This window comes from Zonotrichia leucophrys, unplaced genomic scaffold, assembly GCF_028769735.1.
Source record: "Zonotrichia leucophrys gambelii isolate GWCS_2022_RI unplaced genomic scaffold, RI_Zleu_2.0 Scaffold_343_55328, whole genome shotgun sequence".
Classification (NCBI taxonomy): domain Eukaryota; kingdom Metazoa; phylum Chordata; class Aves; order Passeriformes; family Passerellidae; genus Zonotrichia; species Zonotrichia leucophrys.
The window spans coordinates 33,710-55,328 of NW_026992548.1; the positions used below are offsets into that span (position 1 = coordinate 33,710).

The window sequence follows — 21,619 nt, forward strand, 5'->3', positions numbered from 1 at the left end:
CGGAGCTGGGGACGCTGATTGTGGCGTCATTTCCGGTTCCGGCAGAGGCGCGCGGGCCACGCGTGGAGAGAGCGGCGCGATGAGGCCGGGTGGGAACTGGGACAAACTGGGATGAACTGGGATGAACTGGGAGGGACTGGGAGGGACTGGGAGGGACTGGGAGGGACTGGGGGAGACTGGGAGCAACTGGGAAGGGACTTGGGGGGTTGGAAGTGAACTGGGAGCACTGGGAGGGCACTGGGCCATACTGGGATGGAGTCAGGGGTGAACTGGGAGGGACTGGAAGGGAACTGGGTTATACTGGGATATACTGGGAGGGACTGGGGGGAACTGGGAAGAGATTTGGGGGTAACTGGGATAAACTGGGAGGGACTGGGAGAGGATTTGGGGGGAACTGGGACAAACTGGGATAAACTGGGATGGACTGGGAGAGGATTTGGGGGTAACTGGGATGTACTGGGAGGGACTGGGATAAACTGGGAGGGAACTGGGAGCACTGGGAGGGGATCTGGGGTTACTGGGATGAACTGGGAGGGAACTGGGCCATACTGGGATGGGGCCAGAGGTGAACTGGGTTATACTGGGATGGACTGGGAGGGGTCTGGGTTATACTGGGATGGACTGGGAGAGGATTTGGGGGTAACTGGGTTATACTGGGATGGACTGGGAGCATTTTGGGGGTAACTGGGATATACTGGGAGGGACTGGGGGAGGCGTTGGAGCCAAACTGGGAGCACTGGGAGCGCCCAGGGCTGCTCCCAGTATAACCCAGTATATCCCAGTATAACCCAGTCCATCCCAGTTTATCCCAGTATATCCCAGTCTGACCAGTTTCCCCACAGGTTTCAGCCCCCGGGGTGGACGCGGTGGATTCCGAGGCAGAGGTGAGTCCCAGTATAAACCAGTATAAACCAGTATGAACCAGTATAGCCCAGTATCCCCAGTTCCCCTCCCAGTGTATCCCAGTATAACCCAGTTCCCCTCCCAGTCCCTCCCAGTATAAACCAGTATAACCCAGTTCCCTTCCCAGTATATCCCAGTATCCCCAGCTCCCTTCCCAGTACATCCCAGTCCCCCCCAGTGTCCCTCCCAGTACAAACCAGTATATCCCAGTCCCCCCTCCCAGTATATCCCAGTACATCCCAGTATCCCCAGTGTCCCTCCCAGTATATCCCAGTCCCCCCAGTTCCCTTTTAGTCTCTCCCAGTCCATCCCAGTATGTCCCAGTTCCCCTCCCAGTCCCTCCCAGTGTATCCCAGTATAACTCAGTTCCTCTCCCAGTACAAACCAGTATAACCTAGTTCCTCTCCCAGTATCCCTAGTTCCCCTCCCAGTACAAACCAGTACAAACCAGTATAATCTAGTTCCCCTGCCAGTACATCCCAGTATAACCCAGTCCCCCCCAGTTCTCCTCCAGTGTCCCCCAGTATATCCCAGTACAAACCAGTACAACACAGTCCCCCCAGTTCCCCTCCCTAGTCCGTGCCAGTATCCCCAGTTCCCCTCCCAGTATATCCCAGTCCATCCCAGTATAACCCAGTTTCCCTCCCAGTACATCCCAGTGTCCTCAGTTCCCCTCCCAGTATATCCCAGTCCATCCCAGTATAACCCAGTACATCCCCTCCCAGTATATCCCAGTATAACCCAGTTCCCTTCCCAGTCCATCCCGGTATCCCCAGTCCCTCCCAGTATATCCCAGTCCCTCCCAGTATATCCCAGTATAACCCAGTACATCCCCTCCCAGTATATCCCAGTATAACCCAGTTCCCTTCCCAGTCCATCCCGGTATCCCCAGTTCCCTTCCCAGTATAACCCAGTCCCCCCCAGTCCCTCCCAGTATATCCCAGTCTCTCCCAGTATATCCCAGTGTCCTCAGTTTCCCTCCCAGTATATCCCAGTCCCTCCCAGGATATCCCAGTATAACCCAGTACATCCCCTCCCAGTATATCCCAGTCTCTCCCAGTATATCCCAGTATAACCCAGTTTCCCCCCGCAGGTTCCGGTTTCACGCCCCGCGGAGGGGGCGGAGCCAGAGGAGGGGGCGTGGCCCGCGGAGGGGGCGGAGCCCGAGGCGGCCCCCGGGGGCGTGGCCGAGGCCGAGGGGGCGGGGCCAGGGGCGGGGCCCGCGGCGGCTTCAAAGGCGGCAAAAAAGTGACGGTGGAGCCGCACCGGCATGAGGGTAACTGGGGATACTGGTTTATACTGGGAGGGACTGGGATGGACTGGGAGGGTGGAGCCGCACCGGCATGAGGGTAACTGGGGATACTGGTTTGTACTGGGAGGGACTGGGATGGACTGGGGATACTGGGAGGGACCTGGGTTATACTGGGAGGGTGGAGCCGCACCGGCATGAGGGTAACTGGGGATACTGGTTTATACTGGGAGGGACTGGGAGGGACTGGGGATACTGGGAGGGACTGGGGATACTGGGAGGGTGGAGCCGCACCGGCATGGGGGTAACTGGGTTATACTGGTTTATACTGGGAGGGACTGGGTTATACTGGGAGGGTGGAGCCGCACCGGCATGAGGGTAACTGGGTTATACTGGTTTATACTGGGAGGGACTGGGGATACTGGGAGGGTGGAGCCGCACTGGCATGAGGGTAACTGGGGATACTGGTTTATACTGGGAGGGACTGGGTTATACTGGGAGGGTGGAGCCGCAATGGCATGAGGGTAACTGGGTTATACTGGTTTGTACTGGGAGGGACTGGGAGGGACTGGGTTATACTGGGAGGGTGGAGCTGCACGGGCATGAGGGTAACTGGGTTATACTGGTTTATACTGGGAGGGACTGGGAGGGACTGGGTTATACTGGGAGGGACTGGGAGAGTGGAGCCGCACCGGCATGAGGGTAACTGGGTTATACTGGTTTGTACTGGGAGGGACTGGGTTATACTGGGAGGGTGGAGCCGCACCGGCATGAGGGTAACTGGGGATACTGGGTTATACTGGGAGGGACTGGGTTATACTGGGAGGGTGGAGCCGCACCGGCATGAGGGTAACTGGGGATACTGGTTTGTACTGGGAGGGACTGGGTTATACTGGGAGGGACTGGGAGGGTGGAGCCGCACCGGCATGAGGGTAACTGGGGATACTGGTTTGTACTGGGAGGGACTGGGTTATACTGGGAGGGACTGGGTTATACTGGGAGGGTGGAGCCGCACCGGCATGAGGGTAACTGGGGATACTGGTTTGTACTGGGAGGGACTGGTTATACTGGTTTGTACTGGGAGGGACTGGGTTATACTGGGAGGGACTGGGAGGGTGGAGCTGCACCGGCATGAGGGTAACTGGGTTATACTGGTTTATACTGGGAGGGACTGGGAGGGATCCCAGTTGTATCCCAGGAGTAACCCAGGTGTATCTCAGGTGTATCCCAGGTGTAACTCAGGTGTATCCCAGGTGTATCCCATGAGTAACCCAGGTGTATCCCAGGTGTAACCCGGGTGTAACCCATGAGTAACTCAGGTGTAACCCATGAGTATCTCACCCACCCAGGTGTAACCCATGAGTAACCCATGAGTAACCCAGGTGTAACCCATGAGTAACCCAGGTGTAACCCAGGTGTAACCCATGAGTATCCCATGAGTAACCCATGAGTAACCCAGGTGTATCCCAGGTGTAACCCATGAGTAACCCAGGTGTATCCCAGGTGTAACCCATGAGTATCCCAGGAGTAACCCATGAGTATCCCAGGTGTAACCCATGAGTAACCCAGGTGTAACCCAGGTGTAACCCAGGTGTAACCCATGAGTATCCCATGAGTAACCCATGAGTATCTCCCCCGCCCAGGTGTGTTCATCTGCCGGGGCCGCGAGGACGCGCTGGTGACGCGGAACCTGGTGCCGGGGGAGTCGGTGTACGGGGAGAAACGGATCAGCGTCGAGGTACGGACTGGGAGGGACTGGGTTATACTGGGAGGGACTGGGATGGACTGGGATGGGACTGGGGGGGACTGGGAGGGACTGGGTTATACTGGGATGGGACTGGGAGGGACTGGGAGGGGACTGGGAGGGACTGGGACAAACTGGGAGGGACTGGGGTATACTGGGAGTGGGACTGGGGGGAACTGGGAGGGAACTGGGGGATACTGGGATATACTGGGAGTGGGACTGGAGGGACTGGCATGGACTGGGAACAAACTGGGTTGGACTGGGAGGGACTGGGATATACTGGGAGGGACTGGGATATACTGGGACAAACTGGGAGGGACAGGGGGGAACTGGGGGGTACTGGGATGGACTTAGATGGTTCCGCTCCAAACTGGGTTATACTGGTCCATACTGGTTTATAGGGATATACCGTGGTTTATAGCAATCTATACTGGTTCATAGTGGTTTATACTGGTCCATACTGGTTTATACTGGTTTGTACTGGTTGGCAGGAGGGCGAGGCCTCGGTGCAGCACCGTGCCTGGAACCCGTTCTGCTCCTAACTGGTTTATACTGGTCCATAGTGGTTTATAGGGATATATACCAGTCTCTACTGGTCTGTACTGGTTTATACTGGTTCATACCAGTCTGTGCCATTCCAAACTGGTTTATACTGGTTTGTACTGGTTGGCAGGAGGGCGAGGCCTCGGTGCAGCACCGCGCCTGGAACCCGTTCTGCTCCAAACTGGGTTATACTGGTCCATAGTGGTTTATAGGGATATACCGTGGTTTATAGCAATCTATAGTGGTTTATACTGGTTCATACTGGTCTACGCCATTCCAAACTGGTTTATACTGGTTTGTACTGGTTGGCAGGAGGGCGAGGCCTCGGTGCAGCACCGTGCCTGGAACCCGTTCCGCTCCAAACTGGTTTATACTGGTCCATAGTGGTTTATAGGGCTATACCGTGGTTTATAGCAACCTATACTGGTTTATACCAGTCTATGCTATTCCAAACTGGTCCAAACTGGTTTGTACTGGTTTCCAGGAGGGCGAGGCCTCGGTGGAGTACCGCGCCTGGAACCCGTTCCGCTCCAAGCTCGCCGCCGCCATCTTGGGTGGCATCGACCGCATCCACATCCGGCCGGGTGCCAAGGTGCTGTACCTGGGCGCGGCCTCGGGCACCACCGTCAGCCACGTCAGCGACATCGTGGGGCAGGTATGGCACAGCTGGCACACCTGGGCACACCTGAGATACACCTGGGCACACCTGGGTACAGTACAGACACACCTGGGCACACCGGGGCACACCTGGGCACACCTGGGTATGAGTACAGACACACCTGGGCACACCTGAGATACACCTGGCACACCTGGGCACACCTGGGCACACCTGGGGATGGGTACACACACACCTGGGCACACCAGGGCACACCTGGGCACAAGTACTGGGACACCTGGGTGTGGCACAGACACACCTGGGCACACCTGGGGATGGGTACAGACACACCTGGGTACAGGTGCCAAGGTGCTGTACCTGGGCGCGGCCTCGGGCACCACCGTCAGTCATGTGTCGGATATCGTGGGGCAGGTATGGCACAGCTGGCACACCTGGGCACACCTGAGATACACCTGGGCACACCTGGGGATGGGTACAGACACACCGGGGCACGCCTGGGCACACCTGAGATACACCTGGGCACACCTGGGGATGGCACACACACACCTGGGGATGGCATTCACACACCTGGGGATGGCACAGACACACCTGGCACACCTGGGTGTGGCACAGACACACCTGGGTACACCTGGCACACCTGGGGATGGGTACAGACACACCTGGGCACACCTGAGATACACCTGGGCACACCTGGGGATGGGTACAGACACACCTGGGGATGGCACACACACACCTGGGCACAGCTGGGTGTGGCACAGACACACCTGGGTACAGGTGCCAAGGTGCTGTACCTGGGCGCGGCATCGGGCACCACCGTCAGTCACGTGTCGGATATCGTGGGGCAGGTATGGCACAGCTGGCACACCTGGGCACACCTGGGTACGGTACAGACACACCTGGGCACACCTGGGTATGGGTACAGACACACCTGGGCACACCTGGGCACACCTGGGGATGGGTACAGACACACCTGGGTACAGGTGCCAAGGTGCTGTACCTGGGCGCGGCCTCGGGCACCACCGTCAGTCACGTGTCGGATATCGTGGGGCAGGTATGGCACAGCTGGCACACCTGAGACACACCTGGGCACACCTGGGCACACCTGGGGATGGCACAGACACACCTGGGGATGGCACAGACACACCTGGGTATGGGTACAGACACACCTGGGCACAGCTGGGATACATCTGGCACACCTGAGATACACCTGGGTATAGCACACACACACCTGAGATACACCTGGGCACACCTGAGGATATCCACAGACACACCTGGGGGCACCTGGGATACACATGGGCACACCTGGGCACACCTGGGCACACCTGGGGATGGGTACAGACACACCTGGGCACACCTGGGCACACCTGGGCCCACCTGGGTATGGTACAGACACACCTGGGCACACCTGGGCACACCTGGGATGGGTACAGACACACCTGGGGATGGGTACAGACACACCTGGGTACAGGTGCCAAGGTGCTGTACCTGGGCGCGGCCTCGGGCACCACCGTGAGCCACGTCAGCGACATCGTGGGGCAGGTATGGCACAGCTGGCACACCTGGGCACACCTGGGGATGGGTACAGACACACCTGGGCACACCTGGCACACCTGGGTAAGGCACAGACACACCTGGGTAAGGCACACACACACCTGGCACACCTGGGGATGGCACACGCACACCTGGGGATGGCACAGACACACCTGGGCACACCTGCGGATGGGCACAGACACACCTGGGCACACCTGGGCACACCTGGGTGTGGCACACACACACCTGGGCACACCTGAGGTGCCACCAAGGCCTCACCTGGCCCAGCTGGCACCGATTTGGTGCCCCCAAGGTGCTGGGAGCAGCTGGTGGTGGCCTCGGGTGGACATCGATGACATTGGGTGACCCCTGGTGACCTCTAGTGGCACCTGGTGACCTTGGGTGGGCATCAATGACCTTTGGTGGCCGTTGGTGACCTTTGGTGGCCAACACTGACCTGTGGTGGCCATTGATGACCTTTGGTGACCATCACTGACCATTGGTGACCATTGGTGACCATTGATGACCATTGGTGACCATTGGTGACCATTGGTGACCATTGATGACCATTGGTGACCATTGGTGACCATTGCTGACCATTGATGACCATTGGTGACCTTTGGTGGCCATCGCTGACCTTTGGTGACCATCACTGACCTTTGGTGGCCATTGCTGACCTTTGGTGACCATTGATGACCTTTGGTGGCCATCGCTGACCTTTGGTGGCCATTGATGACCTTTGGTGGCCACTGCTGACCTTTGGTGGCCATTGATGACCTTTGGTGACCATTGCTGACCTTTGGTGGCCATCGCTGACCTTTGGTGGCCATCGCTGACCTTTGGTGGCCATCGCTGACCTTTGGTGGCCATTGCTGACCTTTGGTGGCCATTGCTGACCTTTGGTGGCCATTGCTGACCTTTGGTGGCCATCACTGACCTTTGGTGGCCATCGCTGACCTTTGGTGGCCATTGATGACCTTTGGTGGCCATCGCTGACCTTTGGTGGCCATCGCTGACCTTTGGTGGCCATTGCTGACCTTTGGTGGCCATTGGTGACCACTGCTGACCTTTGGTGGCCATTGCTGACCTTTGGTGACCATCGCTGACCTTTGGTGGCCATTGATGACCTTTGATGACCATTGCTGACCTTTGGTGGCCGTCACTGACCATTGGTGGCCATTGATGACCATTGATGACCTTTGGTGGCCATCGCTGACCTTTGGTGGCCATTGCTGACCATTGATGACCTTTGGTGGCCATCGCTGACCTTTGGTGGCCATCACTGACCTTTGGTGGCCATTGCTGACCATTGATGACCTTTGGTGGCCATCGCTGACCTTTGGTGGCCATCACTGACCTGTGGTGGCCATTGATGACCATCGCTGACCTTTGGTGACCATTGATGACCTTTGGTGGCCATCGCTGACCTTTGGTGGCCATCGCTGACCTTTGGTGACCATCACTGACCTTTGGTGGCCATTGATGACCTTTGGTGACCATTGCTGACCTTTGGTGGCCATCACTGACCTTTGGTGACCATCGCTGACCTTTGGTGGCATCTCATGACCCCTGGTGACCCCGGTGACCTTTGACCCCCAGGAGGGCGTGGTCTACGCCGTGGAGTTCTCGCACCGCTCGGGCCGGGATCTGCTCAACGTGGCCAAGAAGAGAACGAACGTGGTGCCGGTCATCGAGGACGCGCGGCACCCCCACAAATACCGCATGCTGATTGGTCAGTGACACCCGGGGGGCGGGGCTTCATCCTGGGACACACCCACAGGGGGCGGGGCTTAGGTATGGGTCACATTCATGGGAACGAACTGTGCCGGTCATTGAGAATGTGCGGCACCCACTCAAATACCGCATGCTGATTGGCCAATCTGGGAAAGGGGGCGTGGTCAGTGACACAGGGGGCGAGGCTTAATCCAGGGAGGGGCGGGGCTTAGACAGGGGACACACCCATGGGAACGAACGTGGTGCCGGTCATCGAGGACGCGCGGCACCCACACAAATACCGCATGCTGATTGGTCAGTCTGGGAAAGGGGGCGGGGCTTAGACATTGAACACACCCACGGGGGCGGGGCTTAGACGGGGAGACACTCATGGGAATGAACGTGGTGCCGGTCATTGAGGACACGCTGCACCCGCACAAATACCGCATGCTGATTGGTCAGTGACACCCGGGGGGGCGGAGCTTAGACATGGGGGCGTGGTCAGTGCCCAAAGGGGGCGGGGCTTACAGCTGGGTCACAGCCATGGGAACGAACGTGGTGCCGGTCATCGAGAACGCGCGGCACCCACAAAAATACCGCATGCTGATTGGTCAGTGACACCCGGGGGCGGGGCTTCATCCTGGGTCACACCCACAGGGGGCGGGGCTTACTCCTGGGTCACACCCATGGGAACGAAAGCAGTGCCGGTCATTGAGGACGCGCGGCACCCCCACAAATACCGCATGCTGATTGGTCAGTGACACCCGGGGGGCGGGGCTTCATCCTGGGACGCACCCACAGGGGGCGGGGCTTAGGTATGGGTCACATTCATGGGAACGAATGGTGGTGCCGGTCATTGAGGATGTGCAGCACCTGCACAAATACCGCATGCTGATTGGTCAGTCTGGGAAAGGGGGCGGGGTCAGTGACACAGGGGGCGGGGCTTAATCCAGGAAGGGGCAGGGCTTAGACAGGGGACACACTCATGGGAACGAATGTGGTGCCGGTCATCGAGGACGCGCGGCACCCACACAAATACCGCATGCTGATTGGTCAGTCTGGGAAAGGGGGCGGGGCTTAGACATTGAACACACCCACGGGGGCGGGGCTTAGGCAGGGGACACACTCATGGGGACGAACGTGGTGCCGGTCATCGAGGACGCGCGGCACCCGCACAAATACCGCATGCTGATTGGTCAGTGACACCCGGGGGGCGGGGCTTCACCCTGGGACACACCCACGGGGGCGGGGCTTCATCCTGAGGGGCGTGGTCAGTGCTCCAAGGGGGCGGGGCTTTATCCTGGGTCACAGCCATGGGAACGAACATGGTGCCGGTCATTGAGGATGCGGGGGGACCCGCACAAATACCGCATGCTGATTGGTCAGTCTGGAAAAGGGGGCGGGGCTTAGGCATTGAACACACCCACGGGGGCGGGGCTTCATCTGTGGGGGCGGGGCTTACACCTGGGTCACAGCCATGGGAATGAACGTGGTGCCGGTCATTGAGGATGTGCGGCACCCGCACAAATACCGCATGCTGATTGGTCAGTGACACCCGGGGGGCGGGGCTTAACCCTGGGACACACCCACGGGGGCGGGGCTTCATCCTGAGGGGCGTGGTCAGTGACACAGGGGGCGGGGCTTCATTCTGGGTCACAGCCATGGGAACGAACGTGGTGCCGGTCATCGAGGACGCGCGGCACCCCCACAAATACCGCATGCTGATTGGTCAGCCTGGGAAAGGGGGCGGGGCTTAGACATGGGGGCGTGGTCAGCGCCCAAAGGGGGCGGGGCTTACAGCTGGGTCACAGCCATGGGAACAAACGTGGTGCCGGTCATTGAGGACGCGCGGCACCCCCACAAATACCGCATGCTGATTGGTCAGTCTGGGAAAGGGGGCGGGGTTTCACCCTGGGACACACCCACAGGGGGCGGGGCTTAGACCTGGGTCACACCCATGCAAACAAACATGGTGCCGGTCATCGAGGATGCGCGGCACCCCCACAAATACCGCATGCTGATTGGTCAGTGCCAAAAGGGGGCGTGGTCAGTGCCGTTGGGGGCGGGGCTTACACCAGGGTCACACCTGGAAGGTTCTGGAGGTTTTGGGGTGTCCTGGGTGAAACTTGAGGTGGTTTTGGGGTCCTGGAGAAGAATTTTGGGGATTCTCCAAAATTTTGGGGATTTTTTGAGGTGGTTTGGAGCTTCTGGAGAAGTTCCTGGCTGGAATTTTGGGGGAATTTTGAGGAATTTCATGGAAAATTTGGGATTTTTTTATGGAATTTTGGATATTTTTCTGAAATTTTGGGATAAATTTGGGAAAATTTGGAATTTCCCAGGCATGGTGGACGTGATCCTGGTGGGCACCAAATTTTGGGGTCATTTTGGGTTCCTGGCTGGAATTTTGAGGAATTTTGTGGGAATTTCGTGGAAATTTGGGGATTTTTTTCCTGGAATTTTGGGATTTCGCTGGAATTTTGGGATAAATTTGGGGTTCCCCAGGCATGGTGGACGTGATCCTGGTGGGCACCAAATTTTGGGGTCATTTTGGGTTCCTGGCTGGAATTTTGAGGAATTTTTTGGGAATTTCGTGAAAATTTTGGGATTTTTTCCTGGAATTTTGGGTTTTTTCTGGAATTTTGGGATTTTCCTGGAATTTTGGGATAAATTTGGGCAAATTTGGGGTTTCCCAGGCATGGTGGACGTGATCCTGGTGGGCACCAAATTTTGGGATCATTTTGGGTTCCTGGCTGGAATTTTGAGGAATTTTTGGTGAATTTTGTGGGAATTTCATGAAAATTTTGGGATTTTTATGGAATTTTTGAATTTTTCTGGAATTCCTGGATTTTTTGGGATAAATTTGGGCAAATTTGGGATTTCCCAGGCATGGTGGACGTGATCTTGGTGGGCACCAAATTTTGGGGTCATTTTGAGTTCCTGGCTGGAATTTTTTGTGAATTTTGTGGGAATTTCGTGAAAATTTTGGGATTTTTTTCCTGGAATTCCGGGATTTTTCTGGAATCTTGGGATTTCGCTGGAATTTTGGGATAAATTTGGGATAATTTGGGGTTTCCCAGGCATGGTGGACGTGATCTTGGTGGGCACCAAATTTTGGGGTCATTTTGGGTTCCTGGCTGGAATTTTGAGGAATTTTTTGGGAATTTTGTGGGAATTCCGTGAAAATTTTGGGATTTTTATGGAATTTTTGAATTTTTCTGGAATTCCTGGAATTTTGGGATAAATTTGGGATAATTTGGGGTTTCCCAGGCATGGTGGACGTGATCTTGGTGGGCACCAAATTTTGGGGTCATTTTGGGTTCCTGGCTGGAATTTTGAGGAATTTTGTGGGAATTTCATGAAAATTTTGAGATTTCTTTCTGGAATTTTGGGATTTCGCTGGAATTTTGGGATAAATTTGGGCAAATTTGGGGTTTCCCAGGCATGGTGGACGTGATCTTGGTGGGCACCAAATTTTGGGGTCATTTTGGGTTCCTGGCTGAGAATTTTGAGGAATTTTTGGTGAATTTTGTGGGAATTTTGTGGGAATTTTGGGATTTTTTTCTGGAATTTTGGGATTTTTTCCTGGAATTTTTGTTTTTTTCTGGAATTTTGGGATAAATTTGGGCCAAATTTGGGATTTCCCAGGCATGGTGGACGTGATCTTGGTGGGCACCAAATTTTGGGGTCATTTTGGGTTCCTGGCCGGAATTTTGAGGAATTTTGTGGGAACTTCATGGAAATTTTGGGATTTTTTTATGGAATTTTGGAGTTTTTCTGGTATTTTGGGTTTTTTTCTGGAATTTCTGCATTTTTTGGGATAAATTTGGGATAATTTGGGGTTTCCCAGGCATGGTGGACGTGATCCTTGTGGGCACCAAATTTTGGGGTCATTTTGGGTTCCTGGCTGGAATTTTGAGGAATTTTTGGTGAATTTTGTGGGAATTTCATGAAAATTTTGGGATTTCTTCCTGGAATTTTGGAATTTTTCTAGAATTTTGGGATTTTGCTGGAATTTTGGGATAAATTTGGGCAAATTTGGGATTTCCCAGGCATGGTGGACGTGATCCTGATGGGCACCAAATTTTGGGGTCATTTTGGGTTCCTGGCTGGAATTTTGGTGAATTTTGTGGGAATTTCATGAAAATTTTGGGATTTTTTTTCTGGAATTTTGGGATTTCGCTGGAATTTTGGGATAAATTTGGGATAATTTGGGGTTTCCCAGGCATGGTGGACGTGATCTTGGTGGGCACCAAATTTTGGGGTTATTTTGGGTTCCTGGCTGGAATTTTGAGGAATTTTGTGGGAATTTCATGGAAATTTTGGGGTTTTTTTCCTGGAATTTTTGTTTTTTTCTGGAATTTTGGGATTTCGCTGGAATTCTGGGATAAATTTGGGATAATTTGGGGTTTCCCAGGCATGGTGGACGTGATCTTGGTGGGCACCAAATTTTGGGGTCATTTTGAGTTCCTGGCTGGAATTTTGAGGAATTTTGTGGGAATTTCATGAAAATTTTGGGATTTTTTTCCTGGAATTTTGGTTTTTTTCTGGAATCTTGGGATTTCGCTGGAATTTTGGGATAAATTTGGGATAATTTGGGGTTTCCCAGGCATGGTGGACGTGATCTTGGTGGGCACCAAATTTTGGGATCATTTTGGGTTCCTGGCTGGAATTTTGAGGAATTTTTGGTGAATTTTGTGGGAATTTCATGAAAATTTTGGGATTTTTTTCTGGAATTTTGGGATTTCGCTGGAATTTTGGGATAAATTTGGGATAATTTGGGGTTTCCCAGGCATGGTGGACGTGATCTTCGCCGACGTGGCGCAGCCGGACCAGACGCGCATCGTGGCGCTGAACGCGCATCACTTCCTGCGCTCCGGAGGGCACTTCCTCATCTCCATCAAGGTAAAACCAGTATAAACCAGTATAAACCAGTTAGAGACCCGTTAGAGACCAGTATGGACCGGTATGGGCCAGTTAAACACCAGTATAAACCAGTACAGACCAGTACAGACCAGTACCATCCATCACTTCCTGCGCTCCGGAGGGCACTTCCTCATCTCCATCAAGGTAAAACACCAGTACAGACCAGTATAGACCAGTATAGACCAGTATGGACCAGTATAAACCAGTACACACCAGGACAGACCAGTATGGGCCAGTTAAACACCAGTATAAACCAGTATAGACCAGTACCATCCGTCACTTCCTGCGCTCCGGAGGGCACTTCCTCATCTCCATCAAGGTACAAACCAGTCCAAACCAGTATAAACCAGTATGGACCAGTACAGACCAGTACGGACCAGTATGGACCAGTATAGACCAGTATGGGCTGGTTAGAAACCAGTATAGACCAGTACAGACCAGTATAGACCAGTATAGACCAGTCCCATCCATCACTTCCTGCGCTCCGGAGGGCACTTCCTCATCTCCATCAAGGTACAACACCAGTATAAACCAGTACAGACGAGTACAAACCAGTTAGAGACGAGTTAGAGACCAGTATGGGCTGGTTAGAAACCAGTATAGACCAGTACAAACCAGTATAGACCAGTACCATCCATCACTTCCTGCGCTCCGGAGGGCACTTCCTCATCTCCATCAAGGTAAAAACCAGTATAAACCAGTACAGACCAGTATAGACCAGTATGGACCAGTATGGACCAGTATGGGCTGGTTAGAAACCTGTATAAACCAGTACAAACCAGTACAGACCAGTCCCATCCATCACTTCCTGCGCTCCGGAGGGCACTTCCTCATCTCCATCAAGGTAAAACCAGTACAAACCAGTATGGACCAGTATGGACCAGTACAAACCAGTACAGACCAGTACAGACCAGTATAAACCAGTATAAACCAGTACCATCCATCACTTCCTGCGCTCCGGAGGGCACTTCCTCATCTCCATCAAGGTAAAACACCAGTACAAACCAGTATAAACCAGTATGGACCAGTATGGACCAGTACAGACCAGTATAGACCAGTATGGGCCGGTTAGAAACCAGTACAAACCAGTACAGACCAGTACAGACCAGTACCATCCATCACTTCCTGCGCTCCGGAGGGCACTTCCTCATCTCCATCAAGGTACAACACCAGTATAAACCAGTATAGACCAGTATGGACCAGTATGGGCTGGTATAAACCAGTATGGGCCAGTTAAACACCAGTACAGACCAGTACAGACCAGTACCATCCATCACTTCCTGCGCTCCGGAGGGCACTTCCTCATCTCCATCAAGGTACAACACCAGTATAAACCAGTACAAACCAGTATGGACCAGTATAAACCAGTATGGACCAGTTAGAGACCAGTACAGGGCACTGGGTGGCTGGAACCAGTCTGGAACTGGAGTTGAACTGGTTTGAACTGGTTCTGACTGGTTTGAGTTGGTTTTTAATGACTTGAACTGGTTTGGACTGGTTCTAACTGGTTCTGACTGGTTTGAATTGGGTTTTAACTGGAGTTGAACTGGTTTGAACTGGTTCTGACTGGGATTGAACTGGTTCTGACTGGTTTTTAACTGGGATTGAACTGGTTCTGACTGGTTTGGACTGGTTGTGATTGGCTCTGACTGGTCTGAGCTGGTTCTAACTGGTTTGAATTGGGTTTTAACTGGAGTTGAACTGGTTCTGACTGGGTTGAGTTGGGTTTTGACTGGAGTTGAACTGGTTGGAACTGGTTTAAACTGGGATCTGGCTGGTTCTTACTGGTTCGAACTGGTTTGGACTGGGATCTGACTGGGATTGAACTGGTTCCAAGTGCCTCAAACCAGTTCTAACCGGCTCAAACCAGATCTAACCGGTTCTCGCTGGTTCTGACTGGGATCAGACCGGTTCAAACCGGCTCAAACCAGTTCTCGCTGGGATTAAACTGGTTCAAACTGGCTCTGATTAGCTCAAACCGGTTCTGACTGGCTCTAACTCGGATCAAGCTGGTTCCAACCAGTTTGAACTGGCCCAAACTGGTTCTAACTGGGATTTCACTGCTTTTAACTGGGATCTAACCGGTTCTAAGTGGGCTCAAACCGGTTCTAACCAGTTCTAACTGGTTCTGACTGGGCTCAAATTGGTTCTAACCAGGATCAAACCAGTTCCAACCAGTTCAAACTGGTTCTGACTGGCTCAAACCAATTCTAAGTGGGATCAAACCAGTTCTAACCAGTTCTGACTGGGCTCAGACCGGTTCTAACTGGGCTCAAACCAGTTTAAACCAGTTCTGACTGGCTCAAGCCGGTTCTAACTGGGCTCAAACCAGTTTAAACCAGTTCTAACCAGTTCTGACTGGGCTCAAACCGGTTCTAACTGGGCTCAAACCAGTTTAAACCAGTTCTAACTGGGCTCAAGCTGGTTCTAACTGGCTCAAACCAACTCTAAGTGGGATCAAACCAGTTCAAACCAGTTCTAACCAGTTCTGACTGGGCTCAAACCGGTTCTGACTGGCTCAAACCAGTTCTAACCAGTTCTAACTGGTTCAAACCGGTTCAAACCAGTTCTAACTGGTCTCAAACCAGTTCCAACCAGTTCAAACCAGTTCTAACTGGCCTCAAACCAGTTCCAACCAGTTCAAACCGGTTCTAACTGATCTCAAACCAGTTCCAACCAGTTCTAACCGGTTCTAACTGGTCTCAAACCAGTTTAAACCAGTTCTAACTGGGCTCAAACCAATTCTAACTGGCTCAAACTGGTTCTAACTGGCTCAAGCCAGTTCTAACTGGTCTCAAACCAGTCCAAACCAGTTCCAGCCAGTTCAAACCGGTTCTGACTGGCTCAAACCAATTCTAAGTGGGATCAAACCAGTTCTAACTGGTCTCAGACCAGTTCTAACCTGTTCAAACTGGTTCTAACTGCTCTCAAACCAGTTCTGACTGGGCTCAAACCGGTTCTAACTGGTCTCAAACCAGTTCCAACCGGTTCTAACTGGTCTCAAACCAGTTCCAACCAGTCCAAACCGGTTCTAACTGATCTCAAACCAGTTCCAAACCGGTCCCAACCAGTCCAAACCGGTTCTAACTGATCTCAAACCAGTTCCAACCAGTTCAAACCAGTTCTAACTGGTTCAAACCGGTTCTGACTGGCTCAAACCAGTTCTAACCGGTTCAAACCAGTTCCAACCAGTCGAAACCCGTTCTAACTGGGCTCAGACCGGTTCTAACCGGGCTCAAACCAGTTCCAACCAGTTCTAACTGGCTCAAACCAATTCTAAGTGGGATCAAACCAGTTCTAACTGGTCTCAAACCAGTTCCAACCAGTCCAAACCGGTTCTAACCGGTCTCAAACCAGTCCAAACCAGTTCCAAACCAGTTCCAACCAGTCCAAACCAGTTCCCCCCCCCTGTTGCAGGCGAACTGCATCGACTCGACGGCGCCGGCCGAGGCCGTGTTCGCGGGCGAGGTGAGGAAGATGACGGCCGAGAGGATGAAGCCGCAGGAGCAGCTGACGCTGGAGCCCTACGAGAGGGACCACGCCGTGGTGGTCGGCGTCTACCGGTGACTGGGAGGGACTGGGGCATACTGGGATATACTGGGAGGGACTGGGAGGGGCTGGGGGGAAAAAATCCGGGAGTTTTTGGCGCAAAAATGGAGATTTTAGGGTGAAAAATGGGGATTTTATGGGGAAAAATGGGAATTTTTGGGGGTAAAAGGGAACTGGTTTATACTGGGTTATACTGGGATATACTGGGTTATACTGGTTTATACTGGGAGGGGACTGGGAGGAAAAAATTTGGGAGTTTCAGGCACAAAAATGGCAATTTTGGGGTGGAAAATGGGGATTTTATGGGGAAAAATGGGAATTTTTGGTGACTAAAAGTTAACTGGGATGTACTGGGTTATACTGGTTTATACTGGGTTATACTGGTTTGTACTGGGAGGGACTGGGAGGAAAAAATTTGAGATTTTTTGGCGCAAAAATGGAGATTTTAGGGTGAAAAATGGGGATTTTATGGGGAAAAATGGGAATTTTTGGTGACTAAAAGTTAACTGGGAGGGACTGGGATGTACTGGGTTATACTGGGAGGGAACTGGGTTATACTGGTTTATACTGGGAGGGACTGGGGGGAAAAAATCCGGGAGATTTTGGCGCAAAAATGGAGATTTTGGGGTGGAAAATGGGGATTTTATGGGGAAAAATGGGAATTTTGGGGGTAAAAGGGAACTGGGTTATACTGGGAGGGACTGGGATATACTGGGTTATACTGGGTTATACTGGGAGGGACTGGGAGGAAAAAATCCGGGAGATTTTGGTGCAAAAATGGAGATTTTAGGGTGGAAAATGGGGATTTTATGGGGAATTGGGAGGGTAAAAGGGGACTGGGTTATACTGGTTTATACTGGGAGGGAACTGGGTTATACTGGTTTATACTGGGTTGTACTGGGAGGAAAAAATCCGGGAGATTTTGGCGCAAAAATGGAGATTTTAGGGTGGAAAATGGGGATTTTATGGGGAAAAATGGGAACTGGTTTATACTGGGAAGGACTGGGTTATACTGGGTTATACTGGGTTATACTGGGAGGGACTGGGAGGGACTGGGGGGAAAAAATCCGGGAGATTTTGGTGCAAAAATGGAGATTTTGGGGTGGAAAATGGGGATTTTATGGGGAAAAATGGGAATTTTGGGGTTTAAAAGGGGACTGGGTTATACTGGGATATACTGGGATATACTGGGTTATACTGGGAGGGGCTGGGTTATACTGGGAGGGAACTGGGTTGTACTGGGAGGGACTGGGGGGAAAAAATCCGGGAGTTTTAGGCACAAAAATGGAGATTTTGGGGTGGAAAATGGGGATTTTATGGGGAAAAATGGGAATTTTTGGTGACTAAAAGTTAACTGGGAGGGACTGGGATGTACTGGTTTATACTGGGAGGGAACTGGGTTATACTGGTTTATACTGGGAGGGACTGGGAGGAAAAAATCTGGGAGATTTTGGTGCAAAAATGGAGATTTTGGGGTGAAAAATGGGGATTTTATGGGGAAAAATGGGAACTGGTTTATACTGGGAAGGACTGGGAGGGACTGGGTTATACTGGGTTATACTGGGAGGGAACTGGGTTATACTGGTTTATACTGGGAGGGACTGGGGGGAAAAAATTTGGGAATTTTAGGCACAAAAATGGAGATTTTGGGGTGGAAAATGGGGATTTTGGCGATCAATAGGGAACTGGTCCATACTGGTCCATACTGGTTTATACTGGTCCGTACTGGTCCATACTGGTCCGTACTGGTCCTTACTGGTCCATACTGGTCCTTACTGGTTTCTCACTGGTTTCTCTCCCCCTCCCAGGCCCCCTCCCAAGGAGAAATGACGTCATCGCTTGTCCAGCGGGGGCGTGGCCTAACCCGGAAGTCACTGATGCCATTCAGGAGTGGGCGTGGCCCAACCCGGAAGACACCGGCGCTATTCAAGAATGGGCGTGGTCAAACCCGGAAGTGGGCGTGGTCAAACCCGGAAGTTGCTGCGGGGTTCGGGGTGTGGGCGGGGCCTGGGGGGGTTTTGTTTAATAAAGGAAATTTGATAATTAATGTTGTCAATTAATTAATTAGGGGTTAATTAATGGCTTGGGGGGTGGTTGATGGGGTAACGAATAGGGCTCAGGGTGATTAATGGGGTTACTAATTAATTATTAATCAATTAAATATTATTAAGGCCTAGCAATTAATTAGATTTAATTAATTAATTACTGTAAGGGGTTAATTAATTCCTTGGCATGCTAATGACCACAATAGATAATTAGCGGGAGTTATTAATTAGTTCAATTGGTTTGTGCAATTAGTGGGGGTGGCTGATTAAGGGTGTTAATTGGGGCTAGTTGATTTGATTAATTAACTGGGGTTTAATTAATAAGGGGCATAATTGGCTGTTTAATTAATTACTGGGGTTTGGGTATTGAGGGGGAGCTGTTAATTGGGGTTGTTAATTAATGGAGGTGGTTAATTAGCTGTGCAATTTATTAATTGACACTAATTAATGGGGTAATCAATGATGGGGTTAATTAATGGGGCTAATTAATGGAGGTTAATTAGTGACAGGGTTAATGGGGTTAATTACTGGGGTCTACTAATTGGATTAATTAATGGGTGTTGAAGGGGAAATTTATGTGGTTGATTAATGGGCATTAATTAATTCTCTGATTAACTAATCGGGTTTATTAGTGGGAGTTAATTAATGGGGTTAATTAATGAGGGATAATTAATGGGGGCTAATTAGTGGAGGTTAATTAGTGCTGGAGTTAATGATGGGGGTTAATTAATGGGGGTTAATGCCAGGGTTAATTAATGGGGCATAATTGGCTTAATTAATGGGGTGATTAATTAAAGTTGTTACTGGGAGGGGTTACTGGGATAAACTGGGAGGGCACTGGGGGTTACTGGTTTGAACTGGGAGCACTGGGAGGGTTACTGGGATGGACTGGGGGATACTGGGGGGTACTGGTTTGAACTGGGAGTTACTGGGAGGGAACTGGGATGAACTGGGAGTTACTGGGAATTACTGGGAGGGCAGGGGGGGGTTACTGGTTTGAACTGGGATGAACTGGGAGCACTGGGATGGGTTACTGGGATATACTGGGAGGGCACTGGGGGTTACTGGTTTGAACTGGGAGCACTGGGAGGGTTACTGGGATGGACTGGTTTGAACTGGGAGCACTGGGAGGGATACTGGGATGAACTGGGAGTTACTGGGAGGGCACTGGGATAAACTGGGAGTTACTGGGAGGGATACTGGGATGAACTGGGTGCTACTGGGAAGGCAATGGGGGTTACTGGTTTGAACTGGGAGCACTGGGAAGGGTTACTGGGATGTACTGGGATAAACTGGGAGGGAACTGGGAGTTACTGGGAGGGACTGGGAGCACTGGGAGGGCACTGGGGTGTTACTGGTTTGAACTGGGAGCACTGGGACGGTACTGGGATATACTGGGAGGGAACTGGGAGTTACTGGGGGATACTGGGAGGGAACTGGGAGCACTGGGAAGGCACTGGGGGTTACTGGTTTGAACTGGGATGCACTGGGATCACTGGGAGGGCACTGGGATAAACTGGGAGGGAACTGGGATGAACTGGGAGCACTGGGAGGGGTTACTGGGATGGACTGGGAGGGCAGGGGGGGTTACTGGTTTGAACTGGGATGAACTGGGAGAGAACTGGGAGGGCACTGGGGTAAACTGGGAGGGAACTGGGATGAACTGGGAGCACTGGGAGGGGTTACTGGGATGGACTGGGAGGGCAGGGGGGGTTACTGGTTTGAACTGGGATGAACTGGGAGAGAACTGGGAGGGCACTGGGGTAAACTGGGAGGGAACTGGGATGGACTGGGGGATACTGGGAGGGAACTGGGAGCACTGGGAAGGGACTGGGAGGTTACTGGTTTGAACTGGGAGATACCGGGAGGGGTTACTGGGATAAACTGGGAGGGAACTGGGGGTTACTGGTTTGAACTGGGAGCACTGGGAGGGGTTACTGGGATGGACTGGGGTGAACTGGGAGTTACTGGGAGGGACTGGGATAAACTGGGAGGGAACTGGGAGCACTGGGATGGACTGGCATAAACTGGGAGGGAACTGGGATGAACTGGGAGGGACTGGGAGGGCACTGGGGGTTACTGGTTTGAACTGGGATGAACTGGGAGGTTACTGGGAGGGAACTGGGATGAACTGGGAGGGGACACTGGGACAAACTGGGAGGGAACTGGGATGAACTGGGAGCACTGGGAGGGGTTACTGGGATAAACTGGGAGGGAACTGGGATGGACTGGGGATACTGGGGGTTACTGGTTTGAACTGGGAGCACTGGGATGGCACTGGGGTGAACTGGAGTTACTGGGAATTACTGGGAGGGCACTGGGGGTTACTGGTTTGAACTGGGATGCACTGGGATCACTGGGAGGGCACTGGGATAAACTGGGAGGGAACTGGGATGAACTGGGAGCACTGGGAGGGGTTACTGGGAGGAACTGGGAGGGGTCTGGGGGGTTACTGGGATGAACTGGGACGAACTGGGAGAGAACTGGGAGGGAACTGGGATGAACTGGGAGGTTACTGGTTTGAACTGGGAGCACTGGGAGGGTTACTGGGATGGACTGGGAGGGCAGGGGGGGTTACTGGTTTGAACTGGGATGAACTGGGAGAGAACTGGGAGGGCACTGGGGTAAACTGGGAGGGAACTGGGATGGACTGGGGGATACTGGAGGGAACTGGGAGCACTGGGAAGGCACTGGGGGTTACTGGTTTGAACTGGGAGTTACTGGGAGGGGTTACTGGGATAAACTGGGAGGGATCTGGGGGTTACTGGTTTGAACTGGGAGCACTGGAAGGGGTTACTGGATGG

General features: G+C 52.6%; 1 protein-coding gene and 1 long non-coding RNA gene across 2 annotated transcripts; one reads left to right on the top strand and one right to left on the bottom strand.

Moving 5' to 3' along the window:
* The first annotated feature begins 34 nt into the window (after positions 1–34).
* On the top strand, positions 35–18,795 carry FBL (fibrillarin). The gene is made up of 9 exons (XM_064701118.1): positions 35–89; positions 843–884; positions 1,997–2,179; positions 3,796–3,890; positions 4,924–5,094; positions 8,185–8,317; positions 13,088–13,200; positions 16,639–16,784; positions 18,579–18,795. Exons 1-9 carry the CDS (start codon positions 80–82, stop codon positions 18,598–18,600), a joined length of 915 nt encoding a protein of 304 aa, XP_064557188.1. The 5' UTR covers positions 35–79; the 3' UTR covers positions 18,601–18,795.
* LOC135441562 (uncharacterized) lies at positions 5,132–5,506 on the bottom strand. Its single transcript, XR_010438503.1, has 3 exons — positions 5,354–5,506; positions 5,219–5,239; positions 5,132–5,166 (listed from the first exon to the last, which is right to left on the bottom strand). It is a non-coding gene; the product is annotated as an uncharacterized LOC135441562 (long non-coding RNA).
* Positions 18,796–21,619: the final 2,824 nt, after the last annotated feature.

Excerpts from the sequence above, each read along its gene's own strand:
- FBL (XM_064701118.1), top strand. Across the intron at positions 2,180-3,795 it reads GGAGCCGCACCGGCATGAGG|GTGTGTTCATCTGCCGGGGC; the intron begins GTAACTGGGGAT and ends TCCCCCGCCCAG. Across the intron at positions 5,095-8,184 it reads TCAGCGACATCGTGGGGCAG|GAGGGCGTGGTCTACGCCGT; the intron begins GTATGGCACAGC and ends TTTGACCCCCAG.